General features: G+C 51.0%; 1 protein-coding gene across 1 annotated transcript; it reads right to left on the reverse strand.

The window, feature by feature from the left end:
* Positions 1 to 2,293: 2,293 nt before the first annotated feature.
* Positions 2,294 to 7,068, reverse strand: NPS (neuropeptide S). Its single transcript, XM_040992481.1, has 4 exons — positions 7,056 to 7,068; positions 6,843 to 6,972; positions 5,223 to 5,304; positions 2,294 to 2,473 (listed from the first exon to the last, which is right to left on the reverse strand). The coding sequence occupies exons 1-4, from the start codon at positions 7,066 to 7,068 to the stop codon at positions 2,294 to 2,296; spliced, it is 405 nt and encodes a 134-aa protein (XP_040848415.1).
* Positions 7,069 to 18,360: the final 11,292 nt, after the last annotated feature.

The raw sequence follows: 18,360 nt of genomic DNA on the forward strand, positions 1-18,360 counted from the left end.
GTCCTCCCTTTGCCTTCCACTCACAGCCCTTTAGACAGAAGCCTGGAAGTCAGTCACTGGCATAGTGGAAGGAAATTAGCTAGCATTCCCTCATCCAGACACCGCGTGAACCCAAAGCTTTGCGTTCGAGTCTAAGCTCAGCTTCCACCAAAAGCCCCTGGTGATCCCCTCTCTCCTCATTGCCTTCCAACAGTCCCAGTGCTCCCATCATGCAGCCAGTGGGCAGGCAGCATGTTGACTCGGGAACCTGCAGCTGGGCACAGCCCAGAGTGCAAGGCTCCCCTCACGAGGGTTAAGGTAGATCCCGCTGCTGTGGCCATGGCCAAAGAAGGACCAAACGGAGGTGAAGGAGCAGCCAGACAGCCAGCACTCTCTACACCTGCCCCTGTGGTGGTGCAGGGGTGACCTCAGGCCCTACGGCTGCCACGACCCAAGCTGGGCCTGAGGATCTATCAAATTACCCAGTATGTGTCCCTGCATATGTGTGTATCATGTGGGGGGACAGGCTCTCTTTGTGTGTGTAATTGTGTATGTCTACTGTGTGTTTGTGTGGGTTCCCCTGTCATGTGTGTACATGCATGTATGTGCATTGTGTGTGTGTGTGTTAGAGAGACAGTGAAGAGGAGAGGAAATGACCTCAGAGAGCAAAGGCTTGTTGAGAAACTTACCGCAGGGTCCATATTGTCCACTGTATGTGGAAAACTCAATGAGAAAAAGAACAGACCTGAGGGTCATAGGGTCCTTTGCGGTCCAGGGAGCAGAGGGAGCATGAGATAAGTAACCTAACAACGTCTGTGACATCCTCCCACCCTCTCCCACACCTTCCACAGGGCTTGTCCCTGCCACAGCATCCTCGGACACAAGAGCCTCATCCCCGGCTCCTGAGCAGAGGACCTGGAGCAGAGCCTGAGCTCGAGCCACCGGTGTAGGAGGCGGTGCTGGGCGCTGGAGCTATCGGGGCAGGCACATGGAGCATTGCAAGCCCCACACAGATGGAAGCTATGGAGAACAGGCGTGCAGACCTGGTCGACATCCAGACCTCGGGAGGGAGTGGTAGCTACAAGGAGCAGGGAGCAGCCTGGGCCCAGTGGCTTTCCACTTCTGGCTGCTCCTCTGAGAGTTCCCAACATGTTCTTCCCAGGGCTTCTAGATCCTTCTAATAAATGTCTCTTCTCCTTAACTTTGACTTCATTCCCAAATGCTTCATGTTAGTCTGGGTAGTAAGGACTGAAATAAATGCACACCTAAACCACAAAGTTTCCTGCTTTTTTAAGAGTCAAGGGCAGCCACTAAAGGCCTTCAGAGGCCTGAATGTCTTCCTGTGGATACATGGGGCCGTGTGCCCAGCACAGCATGCATGAGGTTGCTGTTTGTAGACATAGGTAGGACTGAGCATATCAGCCCGGTGCTGGGAGACATGCTCCCCAAAGCAATCTTCAAAGACTCCGTGTCCCTCTCTGAAGCAGATGACTTGGCCAAGGCCCTCCCTCGGTTCCCATAGCGCCCCGTCTGTGAGGCTGTGCACTCTGAGTAAACACCCTTAGTCAACTGTGGCATCTAACGTGCATGGATGCATTTATTAACATTGTGCCTTTGAAGTAACAAGTCGGCTGATGTCTAGAGCTCCAGTGGGAGGGGTCGGGGTAGGGAAGCTTTCCTGGAGGAGGGTGTGGGGTAACAGCCTTGGGGAAGGGGCCCCCAAAGACCCCTCCCGCCTCCCAACAACAGCAATCCGTGTGACCGTCCTTGTTGGAAGTGTTCATGCTTCGAGATCTTAAAGGGTAACACTTCCCAAGTCAACACAGCATCACTATCAAAGTGTATTTGGAAGGGGAGAGATGCAAATTACATCCAGGGTGTCCTGATGGCACTCGTCTTGGCTTTGGCTAATTTCATAGACTCTTAGCAAACTGAAGAAGCTCGTTCCAAAAGAACGGGCTCTGCTAAGACACTCAAGAAAACCACATCAAAAGAGAGCAGGTGCAGTGTGGATATTTCAGGGTAGCAGGCAGAAAAGGAGAACCCCTCTCCGGTGCTGACTGCAGAAAGGCTCAGGCCTTCTGGCCAAATTAAGATCAAAGCAGGTGTATCTATTGCCGTTGCAGGAAGTCACTAAGTGACCACAGAAAGGGCTTTTTTTTTCTCACACAAGCGGGAGTTTGAGGCAGGTGCACCTATCTTAAAGCTCAGCTCACCCTGTGCCAGCTGGGAGGCACAGGCAGGCTGGACTTCAACACGTTAGTCACACTCTACATAGCTTGAGATTAATTCCCAGAGTCCTTTGCACACTTATTCAGGGTTTTGCTCTTCGAAAGGAAGTTTTTTTCATGCCGGTGCCAACTCCGTTGCGGAAGGACCGTTTCATAAATGCCTTCTCCGAAATGGGCTTTGGCAGACTCAGTCCCTCGCTCCTCTCCATCCGGCTTGGACAGCTGCTGAGCAGGACGAGGAAGTAGTCAGGCTTTGCAGCTACCTGGTGATTCAGACGGAGAGGCAGAGAGAGCAGAGGATCAGGGTTAAAAGCCTATATCAGCAGTAACAACTTCCAAACGTTTACAGTGACCAATCCACCATCTTCTTGGGGTGGAAATTTCGCTACAACACAGACACGCTTCATTTTGATGCAGATAGCCCTCGAAGCAGCCTACCGACTTGTTCACATAATCAGTATGGTCCAGTGTTTGCACCAGGCACCACACGTGCTCACCTTCTGCTGTTATTCTGTAAAGAAGCCCTCAGCTGGCATTTATTAGTCCTGGAATATTTTTTTTTTAATTTTCCATGATGGTCAAACTCCAGGCTTCTGTTGGAAGCACTTTGCTCCCAAGGCTGTCCAGGACCAGTTGCTGAGGTTCAGAAGCCTGTCTTGTACTTGAACACGGCACTTTCATACTTTGACCCTGGTTCAATTGCTTGTCAGGGGCTCAAGACCTGGTGAGAAGGATGGTGTAAGAGAGTGCCTTGGGGTAGCAAAGTGAGCCTGGAATCTTAGGGCTCAAAGTGACCTGTAGGAAGCAGATGAGGGACCCAGACACAGGAAAGGGGCAGTGCTCCACGTCCCAGGCCTGGCAGGTGCCAGGCACAGTCCCCTCCCAGTCTGTGTTAAGAAGCATCAGTATTTGCAGTGCTTTCTTTCCTGCTCAGTGTCAGAGGAATTAGAACACATTAACAGGTGCACATTTCATGCACAAGAACACCAAGAGTTTGGCCAGGATCTTCGTGCTGCCATACGCTTTACGTACTCAGCCCATAGGATTTCCATAGCTCCGTGAAATAAGTGTTGCTTGAAGTTCTCTAAACCCAGGTTACTGAGCTACACAGTGACATGGGGAAGCAGGAGGCTGATGGACTGGGTTACAGTCAGAGATACACTACACAGGAACACCTGACTATGCCCCAGCCGTGTGCAGGGGGAGCTGCTTGACCTCGGGATGCTGCTGTGTTGGCAAGGCGAACTGGGCAGAAGTGCACAGACCACTTCCTGGAGTTCTTCCTCCACTGCACAGCACAGCAATCAGAGCTCCCCAAGGCATGTGTTTACCCTGGGAGGAAACCTGGGCTTTTAAAAAAATTCTTCTCTTGTGATCTGGGAATTCAAAGAGAGTTTCAGAAATATTGATCACAAAAGTCTCAATCAGAAGCCTTCAGCGGGACACCTACTGTGTGTTGTGCCAGTGTTCCCAGAGGACATCCAGCCATGATGGTTACGATGCCATCTATTTTAAATCCCCTGCAGGAAGGGCCCATGACTCATGGCAGGAAGGGAAGCCAGCCGGTCCTTTCCAGAACTACTCACGATGCCTCCAGATTGCAGAAGAGATGGACCAGTTCTGGTTGTGAGACTCCGAGAGCATCCCTTGACAGCTCCTGGAAAGCTCCCTACTATCGAAGACAGCTCTGACCAGAGCCCGTGTGTTAACTCAATGGCATCACGTAATTGCCAGGTGGGTGGACCTTATGAAGTTCACAAGTCTAAGAGAATCTACACATGGCCTTTGCATGGTCGTTCGCCCTGAGCAATCCAGTTGGCATGACTGCCTTGTGCAAGGCTGCTACGTGACAGGGCTATAATGAGAACAAAGTCATCCTGTGCGGACACAGAGACACTAAAGATTGATGAGGAGGGAAATATTTCATCTGTCGACAAGAAAACCTAACTAGTATTTCAGAAGAAAGCACATTCTCAATTTTTTTCTTCAAAAACAAAAATGACTACAGACAAGTGCCTCTTATTTAGCAGAAATGTCACAGTAAACCTTGGGGGAAAGAATAGAAAGTGATTAGGAGGACGCTGGGGTAAGTACACCAGTCCATGGATTGTGACTCATCAGCTTGATCAATGTGCTGTCTTATAGGATCAATGACTAAATTAGTGTCGAATGTTCCCAGGAGTGAGACAGGAAAAGCAGAAGACAAGAGATAGAAAAATGACAGATGCCAAGATCAGAAAGAGAACCCATAATGCAATTATGTGTAAATACGCATTTGTTATTTGGCGCATCTGTGATGTCTCCCTATCCTAAACATTGATTCATTCCTCTGGATTCAGCAGTTACAACGGGCCAGGTTAAGTGACTGTGAAGAGCAGTTACAGTTCCAAATGCCATTGGTGATCAATGAGATCTTAAAATGTTAAACAAAGTATTGATATAAATGGTTGAACCATCAAAAAGAAGTAGCATTAAGTATTTCACAGACTGACATTCATTTTTTTTCAAATACCTCGAAGAGTTCAAGGTACATAACCAAGAACTTAATCGACATTTGTGAATAAATACGTGTATTAATATTTTCTGTGGTATGGCATTGGCATCTAAGAATTTGCTTTTATTCTACATCTGGAAAAGTCTTCATTGTTGTAAAACCAAGAATTTACTGCTTTTGAAAAGTTATCCTTGTATTTTTTAACGTAGTTTCAAAGATTAAAAGTGTATTTTTGCTAGTATGAATGTACACAAGTGGAATCCACAAATTGTCTCAGGCCCCAAAATGAACGTTTTACAAGAAAATGATTATCTGCCCAAGCAAGGACCAACTCCCAAATATCTCAAAACCAAGAGCATTACTTAAAACCCCCTAAATGATGAGCCTGCTTACACTTCTTTTTTCAGCTGACAGCCCTAAAAACAGAGGAAATTGGTTTTCTGTCACATATGCCCTGAGGTTGTTTTACAGGCAAACACACTGCAATTGTAGCCTTCTAATCAAGCACCCGAACTCACCTTTGACAGCGGAACTGGGTGACCCCAAGTCATGGGCGCCGTGGACAGCCACAGAATTAGCATGAGACTGAGACTTACTGAGCTGCAAGAAGAAACAATTCAAATTTAGTCTCACAGAGGCTAGTGCAAGGAAAAGGCACGTAAGATTTGCAGAAAATACATCATTTACTTAATCATTTTGAACCTCCCCAAATCTGCGCCGACAGGTGGTTTTATTGCCAAATTCCTCACACTTACTGTCAGCTCCTCCTCGGGTGGTCCTTTTATACCAGAAAAGTTCAGGAGTAAAAATGTCATCACGTCCCATCATAGATGACTAATTGGTCTGGCTGTGGCCTTTTGTTCTTGTTAAGCCGGAAAAGGACAACAGCATGCCGGCATTGTCATGGAGCTGCCAGCAATTGACTTCATTTAAAGTTTGCCATTAAGAGCATCCTTCAAAAGCTGCGTCTTCTGGGCTGCATCATTGTCACATCCATGCCAGGGGTCTCCAAAGGGACTGCAAGCTTTTTCAGAGTTTAAAGATTTGAGAAGAATGACATTATTTCTCTGACTGGCCCAGTCTTCCTTCTGAGACTCACTCAGGAGAAATCCTTAGAGGTGAAGCGTCTGCCTGGACCAGGCACGAGCGATGAGATGTCGAAGCTTGCTGTGCTGGGTTTGGTTCCCTCAGGGATCCAGCGGTCACAGCAGGGCAGCTTGTCCTCCTGGTGGAGGAAGGACATCACACCTTCCCCCTTCCAGGCACACCACCCCACCCCCAAATCCCAGGCCCAGAGTTCTGGGATGCCCTGTGCCCACGGCCTCCTTCTCCGTGTTCTGTGGGAAGCTTTTACTGCCCTTGCGCCCCCAAAACATCTGCATTGATAGATTGATTCAGGACTGCTAAGTGTGAACAGATGTTGCTTGGAGACACTTTCTGCTCAGATAACTGGGCTCCTGGGAGGGGGTGGGTATGCCGCCAGCATTGTCTGAACACACAGCATTGGGGGGTGGGGGAGTCCTTGCTGCTCACCATCAGTACCCTGGGGAGGAAAGAAGGTAACCTGTGCCTCGCATAGCTGCGGCCACTCTGCCTGTCCCTTGTAGAACTGTGAATCACACGGGTCCAGTTTGCCCATCACAAGGAGAATCAAGTGACCAAGAGACCCCAGATCAGAGGGCCAGCACTAGACTGGGGATATCAAACACCACAGATCAGAGCGAACTTGAGGATGCCATGCAGAGAATGGGAGAAGGGCTTTTGAGAGCGTCAAGGGACTGCTCTGTTGATCAGCTGTCAATCTCTCCTCCAATTGATGCAAGGAAGTCACAAGAATGGGGAGGAGGCGGCACAGCACCGTTTAGTTGAGGGATGAGCTGCTGGTCAAGTAGGCTGAGAAAGGCACTTTCCAAGAACCCCCTCAGACTCGGACGTCCATGGTGCACTTGGCATGTGGAGGAGGATTGTGTGGGTGTTTGCTCAACACTCCTTTCCAGGCTCATCCACGTCCTATCTGCATACCCGGACGTGGCAGCAGACTAGGGCTTAAGCTGAACAGATAACAGAACAGCCACTGCCCTGATGGACATGGTCACGCATGCTGGAGCAACTGGGACAAGGGCTGCACACACACTCACCTCAGCGCTGACACTTGGGTCTCTGCCTCAGCACACAGGTGTCCACCCTCAAACCGAGAGAATGGGAGCCCGTTCTCTGAAGAATCTGCCCAGTCCGAGTAGAAAAATCCAAAGACATGGATGTTAGGACCTTGAACAGAACAACCACAATTCAACAGGGTCATCAGTTGACAGTTTCCAATAGCAACAACCTCCTTCCATGTGGTAGCCCACTCTGTGCGAACATGCAGCCGTAACCATGAGAGAGACATGTAAAGCAACAGCAATGTGCCCTGAAAAATAAGAGACTAAAGCAGGGATGGTGGCACAGGAGTGTGAGCTGCCGCTGGGGACACCTCGACCCCTGTCGGAGTGCTGCTTCTAGTCTGATCCCCCCCCACTTCAGATTCAACTTTCTGTCTCCACACCAAGAGGCAACAGGTGACTGCTGACAGGAACTTGAGTCCCTGCGTGGGGTCCCTGACTCCCGGCTTCAGCATGACCCATCCCTGGCTCTTGCAGGTATTTGGGAAGTGACTCAGCAGATGAAAGACCTTTCTCTTTCCGTGTGTATATATGTGTGCCCCTTTTCTTTTCAAATAAACAAGTCAAAATAAACAAACATTGAAAAATAGAGACCCAAACGATAACTTGATGAAAATAAGAGAAACTTTATATTAACTACCCCTAATATTCCCAGGGAGAAAAGAGATGATACTAAAACTACAAAACAAATAAAGAAAAGTTGCAGAAAAGGAAACATTTAGAAGGCAAAAAGAGCTAATGAAAATTAAAGTTATAAATGACTCAGTAGAGAGTATGAAAGTATAGAGCGTGGAAGATAAAATAGCCACTCAGAAATCAGAGAAGATAGACAAAGGAAAAAAATTGAGATAATGAAGAAAAGCAGTCTGGCAGGTACAACATAAACATGTAGCAATACTAGAAAAAGATTTAAAAAACAGAGAGAGACAAGATAAGCATCAAAAAAAAAATTCTAGAAGTTATCACTGTGGCAGAGTAGGTTAAGCTGTGACCTGCGGTTTATATAAATGCCAGTTCAAGTCCAGATCACTCCAGTTCTGATCCAGCTCTCTGGAGGGGCTTCTGGGAAAGCGGCAGGATACGGATCAAATCTTGGGCCCCTGCACTCAAGTGGAAGATGCAGACACGGCTTCTGACTCCTGGCTCAGGCTGGATCAGCCCTGGCTGTTGTAGCCATCTGCGGTGATGGGGGTCAGCCTGATCCTCGCTGTCCCCTCTGGTGACTGATGTCCCCAGAAGTCATTTCTGGGGAGACGAGACCAGGCCAGGCCCCTGTCAACACTCAGGTCGGCGCCAGCTCAGCTGTCACAGTGCTCAGCCTTCCCTTATTTGTCATCGTTCTGTACCAGTCTTGGAGTCAGCCGTGCCCTCTCCTCCTGAGGTCAGGGAGAAAGCAGCAGAGCATTGGTCAGCTGGAGCAGTCAGAGGCCAATTCTGAGTCAGCCTCGGAAGCTCAAGGGTGCCAAGCGAGCCACAGCAGGCAGGGGAGAGCAAGAAGACCTTGTCTGATGCCCAGGGCTCCTGCTCGCAGCGTCCGCCCTGCAAGGACCAACTTTACTGCCAAAGCGAGGACTCTGAGAGCTGTTAAAAACGATTTTGTGGAAGCAAATGCAAAGCTAGAAGAGGTTAGAAGTTCAGTGCAATTTAAGGTTTTTGGTGTCTTCCAAAGGAAAAATTCTACAATTGATTCCATTGGCCCTAATTATAATACCCATTAAGCCCCATGTCTTTCTGGATATATGGAAAAATCAATTTAATTTTTACTGCTGCCTAATTTATACAGCCGTTACATCCTCTGAAAGTATAATTAAAATGCAGAATGTGTCCAGAAGCATTTTCTGGTTTTATACCAGAAGGGGAGAAACCAAGGCGGGTGCAGGGCTTCGTCTAATTTATTGAAACAAATTATCACTCCAAGTCATGGCTGCTCCTAAAACGCTTTGTTCAGGCTTTCACAGATGCGTCCTGAAGTGGCCCAGTGCCTACCGTCACTGTCCTGTGGAAACCAAAGGCGAGAACAATCTAGAAGGAGAGGGTAGTAGCAGTTGTCCTTGCCAGTTCTGGAGCACACTGGCAGCTGAAACCGGCGTGTCCCAGTGACCGGGACCTGTACCGGGCAGCATCGGACACTGAGCCCGCCCTGCAGGTGCCTGTGCCACAACCACCACCACAGCAGTGCCTGGCTATTGCCAAGTACCCTAGGAACAGGTGTATGCAAAGCATGCCCATTGAGGACCCCTGCTTGAGAGAGACGGAATCCCCGAACTCCAACTCAACTGCAGGAAGCCGACATCCGGGCAGACGTTCATTTTACAACCATGGCGTCCCAGGAACTGGCAGCCTGCTTTTCTCCCGTGCTGGGACATACACTAATGAGTACCTTAAAGCCGATCAAGTCTTCAGTGCAGTGACATATGTTATTAATTTTGGATTCCCTGGAAGGCAGTGCACGTGGGACAAATGGACATTATATTAACGCTTCTTTAAATAATTAAGAACAAAACATCCCATTTTGTTTTGCTTTGGCTGACGCATGTTCTCATGAACTTCTGCACAGGATCCTTCTCTCCTCCACATTGGTTTTATTTTAACGTTTGTCTGAATTTGTGTTGAAGAAGGCAGATGTTACATGGGACACGGCTTGATATTACAGTGACAGTTATTCTGTTGAGTCAATTCCATCGGCCCTGGATGTGGAACCTGCAGCTGACTACTTGCACCTGGGAGTAGAGCTGGCTCCTGTTAGTGAGTCCATGAGCTTGTTGTGGAGTCACTGTGAGAGCGGCAAAGCAGGTGACAAGCAGCTAGCCCTCTGGCCACAGCGCCGCCTCCAGAAGGCAGTTTGGAAAACCGCTCATTGCAGCAGGCATTTCTTAGAGATTCCATGAGGATCTGCTAGATGTCAGGGACTGCAGGAAGTTCTGGGGGTGCAGTGCCCAGTAAATGCTGGAGAGGAGGCAATGGCATGGTGGGGGACCAGGCAGGGTGATACTTAACTGCAGCTGCCCTGGGAGGAAGCTGGGGCAGTTGAGCACCTCCATGGCTCAATGTCAGGGCTGCCAGGGCCTCTGTGAGTGATACCACGGGTTCCCACTTTGCAGTCTGTGTGTGTACCAGGCCAGCATCTGGACATAATGCCACAGTGGCCTTCAACAGGCCCTGATCAGAGGTGGGAATCAAATCCAGCCAGTGTCTGGGGAGAATGGTCTGGTACCAGGAGCAGGTGATGTGCAAGGGCAGTGGAGTTAGCACCTGAGGCAGGGTTGAGATAGGATCCAGTTGAGAGGACATTGCCGTGACAAGGCCACCAAATCCATCAGCCACTCATCTTTGTGCCCACTGACTGACCCTGCTGTGTTGCTGGGCAAGGGTGCGCCATCCCAGCTTAGTCAGGGGCCAAGCTCCCCAACACACACACACACACAATTCAGACAGTTCCACTTGCATTCTCATTCTCTCTCTCCCCTTCATAAAATAAATAGCCCACATGAACTTCTCAACCCGTTCCAAGCCAATGACTCTATCAAGACACCTGCTCAGGTCCCCAGAGAGCTCACCGGGTTGAGGATGCCTCTGCCAGCAGAACACGCTCTCCTGTCACTTGGTCTCCGAGTAGCACTGGACGCAGAGGACCAGCCTCTTTCTTTCTGGGAACACTTTTTTTTCTTGCCACCTGTGAGCCCACCCTCTCCTGGTTCTCCTCCTCCATCCCTGACAGTCCCTTTGCCACTTCCCGTTGATCTTTCTTCTCCTGTTTACCTCTGGGGGTCCTAGCTGCCGGGGCTCCAGCCTGAGGCCTCTTTTTGTCTCCGTGGAAACACTCTTGAGACCCTCAGACACCTTGATGCCTTAAGGACGCCGGTGTCTCGGTGACTCTCCAGTGGATCTTTCTCTGGCCTCCACCTCTCTTGCCCAGCACGTGTGAGGACCCAACTGCACACTTGACAACGCTCCCATGTATCAGTCTAAACAATCCTTTTTCCAGTCTTCTCCTTCCCTAGAAACAGAAACATGATACTCTAATTGTTGAAGAAAGGCCAATGTTACCTGATTATTTTCTTTTCCTGATCCTCTTATCAATAATTCCCACCAACTCTTCCTCCAGACTCAGTGTGAACCCATCTGCTTCTCTCATCACCCATCTGGCTACCGTCGCTCCTGGACCTGGTCTGGCCTCTTCAGCACTTTCCCATTCAGTGTCTACACGGAGTAGCCAGAGCTGACCTGCAGCCACCATTTCCACCACGAACTTTGACCTCACCTCCAGAATGTTCCCAGTGCACTGGGGATAAAGCCCAGGTTCCATTCCCCAGCCAACAAAGCCTTCTAACCCTAGGGCTATTAGAGATGGGCAGCTACAAGGTGGGACATCTCAAGTACTCGGAGATGCTCTTGGCAGTTGCTGCCCAAAGCCCAGGAGTAGTACCTCGCAATGCTAACTTTTCTGACCGGAATGTCCACCCTGCAACACCACAGGAACCCAGCAAGCATGACTTGACCATGGCCCATTGTCCAGCCTCGTCCATCCTCTCCTCCCAGCACTTTCTATCTCATCTTTGAGCCTGGGTGCAGTTCTCTGCCTGGCATGCAATTCCCTCTGGCTTTGCATGCTTGGCTCCACTTGCATTACATTATAGCCTGAATGCCACTTCCTTAGTAAGGCCACAGTGAGCATCTACCCCAAGTGACCCAAACCATCACCACTGCCACCCGACACCTGTGCTTCCTCTGTGTGCTTATTTTGGCACCAGCCCCTGCCCAATGGCAGCAACGAGTCTCCTGCCTGCTCATTACGTCATGCTCTATCCAAGACCAGTGAGAACTCAGTAGTTAATTGCTGAACGACTGAGGAAATAAAGAGAAGAGGGCAAGTGTACTCTAAATAGTGAAAGGATTCTGGCAGTGTTTTGTTTCACAAAGAAAATAAGCTGTTCAGTTTAATTCTAGCGGAAGGATGTTTTCATTTAGTCAATAAACACTTTTTGAACATCTCCCACATTTATGCACAAGATGGGCTGTGGGGAAGCCCAAACCCTGGGTGGGGAGGGCAGTGCCAGGGGCTGTCTTCCCACTTGTCCCTTTCCAGCCTGATGTCCCACCAATCTCGCAACCTCACACTCTCTTATAGCCACAGCACAGGGGTTGGGGATGGAGTCACATGAGATGGCCAGTTGACGGTAAAAGTTTGGGAGAAGCTGGTGTTCACCAACATGGGACAGAGCTGCTAGCATGTCCTACACTTTCTCCAGGCAAAAAATAAGATGCTAGAAGGAGGGCTGGAGACAAAGTATCTGGCTCCTACCCCCAGGAACTGGCAAGGTGTTGTGGGGTGGAAGACAAATCATGCCAGACAAGTCTGGGATGTAACAGAGCCCACCAGAATAACAAATGACAAGTCCAGTGGAAATCCAGAATGAATTGAAACCCTGAGAGGAACAAATGGTCATTATTCTTAAACCCATCCATTAAACTGAAGACCCGTGTCCCAGCTTCCCCAGCAAGAGGCGTTATCCTAACAGACATGCAGCCAACAACCTGGGTGCCCTTACAAAGCTGCACACAGTCACCTTTCCGTGGCTCCTCTGTCCCTATCCATCACTGCTAGGCCTCACCTCTCCTGGAACTCTTGGAAGTCCACACATTAGAAATGCAAAGCATCTTAGCATTGCTATCTTCATTGTCCCACCCACGCAGTGAACAGAGGGTGAGGAATACAGACACAGGAGCCATGTGCAGAGTCTACTTGTCCTTGGAGTCTGTCTGCGGGAAGCCAGAGAGCAAGCAGGTCCTGGGGAGGCCAAGAGTTGGAGTGCCAGAATGATGGAAGCAGGTGACCAAGAGAAAGCCCCATCATGGGCCTTTAAGGGTTTTGTGAGGGGAGTGGTTACACAGCAAGGCAGTACCACCCCTCTGAGGTTCCAGGTGCTGACAGGTGAGCGTCACAGCTGGGCAGAAAGGCTACGTAAGTGGGGGAGGTGTGTGGTTTTCGAGCTCGTGATCCTGAAGCAGCTGCCAAAGGTCACGACAAAGTGGTGTCTGAGAGTCTTGAGTGGTGACCCAGGGTTCCACAAAGCCATTCTTGGGGTGACTGGCTCAATGTTTGCAGCAGGTTGTCCGGCCCATGTGCAGCCAGCACAGGGTGACTTCCCAACTGTGGTGCAGAGTTGGAGGAGCAGAACGTGGAAGATGAGTAAGAAGTGAAGAAGAGGAGAAGCAGGTTGCACAGTCAGAGCGGGAGAGGGAGGCCCCTTGTCTGGGGTGGGGGCCACTGTGGAGAAGGCCGTGGACGGGGCAGAGGCAGAGCAAACCCCACAGGGAAGCATGGGAGCTAGGTCCAGCAGCCTTCTGCTGAAAACGCACAATGTTCCTCTCATCCTGTGCCTCTTGGAGGGAATGTGACTGGCGTTGGCTGGGGAAGGGAATCTCACAGCCCTCAGAACTCAGCCTGGCTCCCCAGGGAGGGGCTCAGGGTGGCAGGAGCCTCCTCCCGACCTCCACCTGCTCCCAGGGCTGCTGGTAGCCGTGCCCAGCTCTTTCCTGGAGGCTGACCTGGGCGGAACCGCCTGTGCATCCCAGCTCTTCGAAGGCACCTGCTGCGTGTGTCCTTGCGTTTAACCTCTCCCTGTGATCTTCCCTGGAGGTTTGAGATTCTACGATCCTGCTTTTATGAGTGCCGGAGTTATTTTCCAACTGTGTGCCCATTTAAACTTTACAGTCTTTTATTGGGGCTGTATTCATGGACAAATAAATACCAGGCACTTGAAACTTTATCTAGTGGAAGCTTCTGCCTTGGCCTACAAAGTGATCCTGATCTCCCAGCTGAAATAATTCCATGCCATTATCTCTGAAAGATAGGCTGTCTGAGGCTCAGAATCCTAAACAGGGCAAAGATAAATTTTCATCTAACTCAGACTGTGATTATTTTATGTATTTTTCACCATTTTCTGAATTCCTTCATTTAGAATTCTCAAGCTATTGGTGAATACCAAGTATATTTAGCTTTTCTGCTAAAGCCTGATTATGAAGAAGAAGCTGACTCCGAGTTTGGACTTGCAGTGGGCTGTGTACGCTTGCCGTGCTATTGTGCCGGCACCTCGCATGTTTAGATGAATTGCCTGAAATACATTTGCCTGTGAAGACTTCAAGGGCATCCGGTTAATACTTTCACTATATGTTTAGAAAGAGATGCTGCAATTCACTCCCGAATGAATGAGACATTGTTGAGGTCAAAGAAAACATCTCAGTAACCTCCATACAGGTGTCACTTCCTCTTGGCAGATATTTCATTGAGAAAAAATATGAATGCAGGCCCACAGGGAAAATGAATTGCTTAGAAACATGGATATAGAGGCAGAGAGGAGGAATCGGGGAGGTCTGACATCAGACTGGGGCCATTGCCAGAGCAAGGTTTAGCCACACACACAGCTCTGAAGCAGTGGAAGGCCACCCCCAGGATAGGGCAAGCCCCCAGGGCAGGTGAGGGGGCGTGGCTTGCAGCTGGCAGCCCCCACCCACCCTCCCTTCTGCTGGACACCTCCTCCCTGGCTCCTTGTGAGCCTCAGGGTAACAGCCATTCCCCGCGCTCTCTCATGCTGCAAACACAGCAGGCCACTGCATGGAGAAGCTGCCTGTGGACTCCCGTTAGAGAACCTCCAGCACCCTGTGTGTTTTCTCTTGCATTTGGGTAGCACACCCTTCCGCCTTAAAAGCAGATCTCAGGCATCTGGGCTTGTAAAGATGGGACTGCTCCCATCACCTTCACGCATGGGGCAGCTGAGGCACAGTGAGGTGGGTGGACAGGAGCCCCCAACTCGCTGCCTCTTCCTCTTCAGTGCCACCCCAGGACTCCCTTGCAACCTGCACTTTAGAGGAACACAGCCCAGCAGCCAAGAAGGGTCGCCTGCTGCTTAGGCAGTCACGTCCAGGTCACTTCTCGCTCACTCTTTCCTGCCCTTGCGGAGCAGGCAGGGCTGGCCTTTACGTCTGCCTGTGTGCAGTGCAGACTCCCTCAGTGACACCTTACTAAGGCGGCCTCTCCACTCCCTTCCCCAGCGTGCCCAGGGGACGTGGGATGCCTGTTGGGTACCCTAAGACTGGCTGTACTAGGCTTAGACACTGAGGCTTAGTCCTCGGCCTCTTGGGGTACCCCTTCGACTGTGGGAGAAGACCACTGCTCTAAGGGAGCGGGCGAAGTCTCTGACACAGTACCAAGCGGCAGTGCAGCTCGCCTGGGGGAAGCGTGTGGGGACTCTTCATGATGACAATGCCTTGAGAGCTCGGCAGAGAAAGTCCTCTGCCCAGGCCAGGTTCCCTCCTGCACGGTCCACCCCTGAAAAACAGGCAGGGAGAAGTGCCATGTGGGCTTTGCGGAGGCAAGCAAGCAGACAGATTTAAGGCGGGCGTGGGAGCAGTGAGCACCAAGGAGACCACCTTGGCTGGCCCTGCTGCCCACACATCCTGCTGTGGCCGGGGAGGGACCTCAGTCTGCCCGGGTGATTCATGGCCCAGCACTCGGCATGGCACCTCCTCCCTTACTGGGCTTGCCATCTGTTTTGGGAATTTCCCCAACTTCCTGATGATGCCCATCCTTCTCCCAGAGGGCATGAGTGCCAGGGCAGATACCAGCCCTTCTTGTTGCCAGTGCAGATTTCTCCAGAAGGGGCAGCGTGGGGAATGTGCTGCGTTTTAGGGATTTCTATCTGCAGCACTGAGGCAATTCCAGGAGGCAGAGGAGCAAGCCAGCAGACAGGCGTTGTCCAGCCATGTTGGAGCAGGGTTGCCTGCGTCCACCTTCACTTGTCAAGCTGCCCTGTTCTGGGCCTGTCGGTCAGGTTGTTCCTGCTGGGCAGCCAGAGCCAGGGGGCCTTATCAGCCACCGACTGCAGCCTGACATGTGCCTGGCACACAGCCCCGGGCTCTCAAGCGGAGGGAGACTTCCAAGGGCTGTGGAAGCTCATTCCAGACAGATACGGCTCAGTGTAAGGAATCAGCTCAGCATGGGGCAGATCATCCAGGTCCTTCAGGGGAGCGAGGCTCTTGGTGGGAGACGGAACATTGCTACACTGTTTGTGATGGGACATGGGAGGCCCAGTTATGCAGCCTCCACCTGACCAGAGGCAGAGAAGCTAAGCAAGGGTCTGGCCGTGTCTGCCCAGGGGGCGGCTGCGCAGGGAGTTCTGCTGGAAAGGCGTCCAAGGAATCCGCACTGCAATAAAGACACCTATCAAAGACAAAACCTCACCTCGTTTAGAATAAAGAGCTCCTCTGACTTCTCTGCTGAGACTTGATAAACATGCAATTTCTCTGTGTATCTGCAAGAAAGAGTTGCTGGCAATACTGTGAAAAGTTAAGACATGCAATATGAAGAACATAGTCCTTAATTTGAACTTGAATGGCAAGTGCCTCATTTCCAAAGCACCTCCTAAGGGTCAGGTCCCACTAGGCACGTGGGAGCATTCGTCCACCACCTGACCCACAGCAGGCCAAGCCATCCTGCTCTACAGGTGAGCATCCAAGGCTCCCAAGGGGTGGGGCTTGGGGCTGTAAGGGGCAGAGACAGCAATTCGGCCCAGCCCTGGGAAGCCTGGGGCAGGCTCACAGCACCAAAGAAGTCTCCGCTTCTTGGGTTAGGGTTAGGGTTAGGGCTAGAGCTAGGGAGATCCAGGGGCACAAGATGGTGAATGACTGAGCAAGACAGAGCTGGAGTGGGGGAACCGGAGCCAGCAGGAGCCGCTACCCTAGAGCCACGCAGACAGGCAGTGCAGCCCTGCCATGGACTCTGAGCAGAATACTGCTGCCTATGGAAACCCAGCCATGAGACAGAAGCAGATGCTGGCCTGGCACCCCCGTGCCTGGCTTTGTGACCCTCCCAGTGGGCCCAACTTCCCTGTAGGTCCCAGATACCACAAAGCACTCCGGAGGCTAGCAGGGGGCAGCGTGAGTGGACGGTGCCCAGCACGGCCACCATTGCTGTCCGTTGTCACCAATGTTGATGCCATTACTATGACTGCTGTTTCCATTATATTGTCACCGTTTGCTGCCATCTTTAGTGTCTGAAAGAAGTCTCCAGTGGGCATGATCGGCCACTTTTGGCTTAGGCAGATGACTCTCTATTCCAAGTTGGCAAATTAGCGCAACCAAGAATTCTACATCTTTCTTCTGGTGTAGCTATTTGACACTCCAACTCTTCTTTTCATGCTGGAGTGCTAATTTATGATTGCAGATGACTGCTGTTTTAGCAACACTTCACAGCTCACAGTCAGGGCCACACGTGCAGAGGCTCTGCCTCAAGTTTTGTGCACTTGGCTTCCTTCCGCATGCTCAGTGTGGTGGTGCCAGTTACAACTGGTTCCCCCGTGCACTGAGCTTGGCTGCTTCCAAGTTCTGGCTTCTCCATCGCAGCCCCCACGTGAGCTTCCTCTCAGGAAACAGTGACAACTTGCCGGAGGAGGCAGCTTTTCAGGATGCCTAGGAGATTAAGAGACACCTTCCTATGTATTGTATTTGGCTCTCCACAGCTGATGCTGATCTGAAAACCACCGCTTCATTTTTCACAGGTGAATGAGGAGAAAATAGCAGGGTTGCTCCCCGATCTCTGCGGGGTCCTTTGCCAGATAAGGGAGGTGGCAGTCCCCACAAGCTGCCTTCCCATCTGCCTGAGAAAATGGGGCTCCCTCCTACCCGCGGGGCCTTTGGCAGGTGCAAGTTCTACTGCTCATTTGATAAGACGTCTTGTCTCACTCCTAGAAGATTCTGGCTTTTGCATCTCATCTCTTTCCTTTCGCTAATGAATTGCCAGACAGGTTTTCATTTTTTTCTGAAGCCTGTCTATGCCACGAGCGATCCCAGAAGTCCTTAGAAGAGATGGAGAGGCCAAAAGAGAAGGAAGCCTTGAGGGAAGGTGATCCAGCCACACACAGGCTCCGCTCTGGGAACACAGGAGGGCAGAGGCTGCCTGGGGGAGCTCTCTGTCCCCTTCTGAGGATGAGATTTGGGGAATTTGGCTTCAACAGTGTCTGCCTCCCAGCCTCTGTCATCCTGGCCTCCTTCGCTCTCCTGCCCAGGTCACACCAAACTACAGCACTTGCCTGGCCCTCGTGGTCTGCTTTGGGCACTGCCCTATTTGCAGTGCCCTTTGCCTTCCGCATGGCTTGGGGGGAGCCTATAAACTCTCGCCTCTACCGCGCGATCTCCCGGCCTCCTTCCACCTGCTCCACGCCTGCCATGGCAACCTGTGACCCTCCCTGGCATTCTGGCGCAGGAGAATCCACCACTTAAGAGGCCTGCTTTCCCTGTCGGCGTGCCTGGGAGCAAGCCCCATCTCTGCTTGTGAACCAACTTCAAGGAAGCAGGTTATGGCTCAAGTACTTGGGTCCCTGCCACCCATGTGGGATGCTAGGATGGAGATACAGGCTACTGGCTTTGCCTTGGCCCACCCAGACAGCTGCAGGCATCTGGAGAACGAGCCAGAAGACGAAAGATATCGCTCTCCTCT

The sequence above is a fragment of the Ochotona curzoniae genome, unplaced genomic scaffold (assembly GCF_017591425.1).
Source record: "Ochotona curzoniae isolate NIBS_2020 unplaced genomic scaffold, NIBS_Ocur_1.0 contig_66, whole genome shotgun sequence".
Taxonomy (NCBI): domain Eukaryota; kingdom Metazoa; phylum Chordata; class Mammalia; order Lagomorpha; family Ochotonidae; genus Ochotona; species Ochotona curzoniae.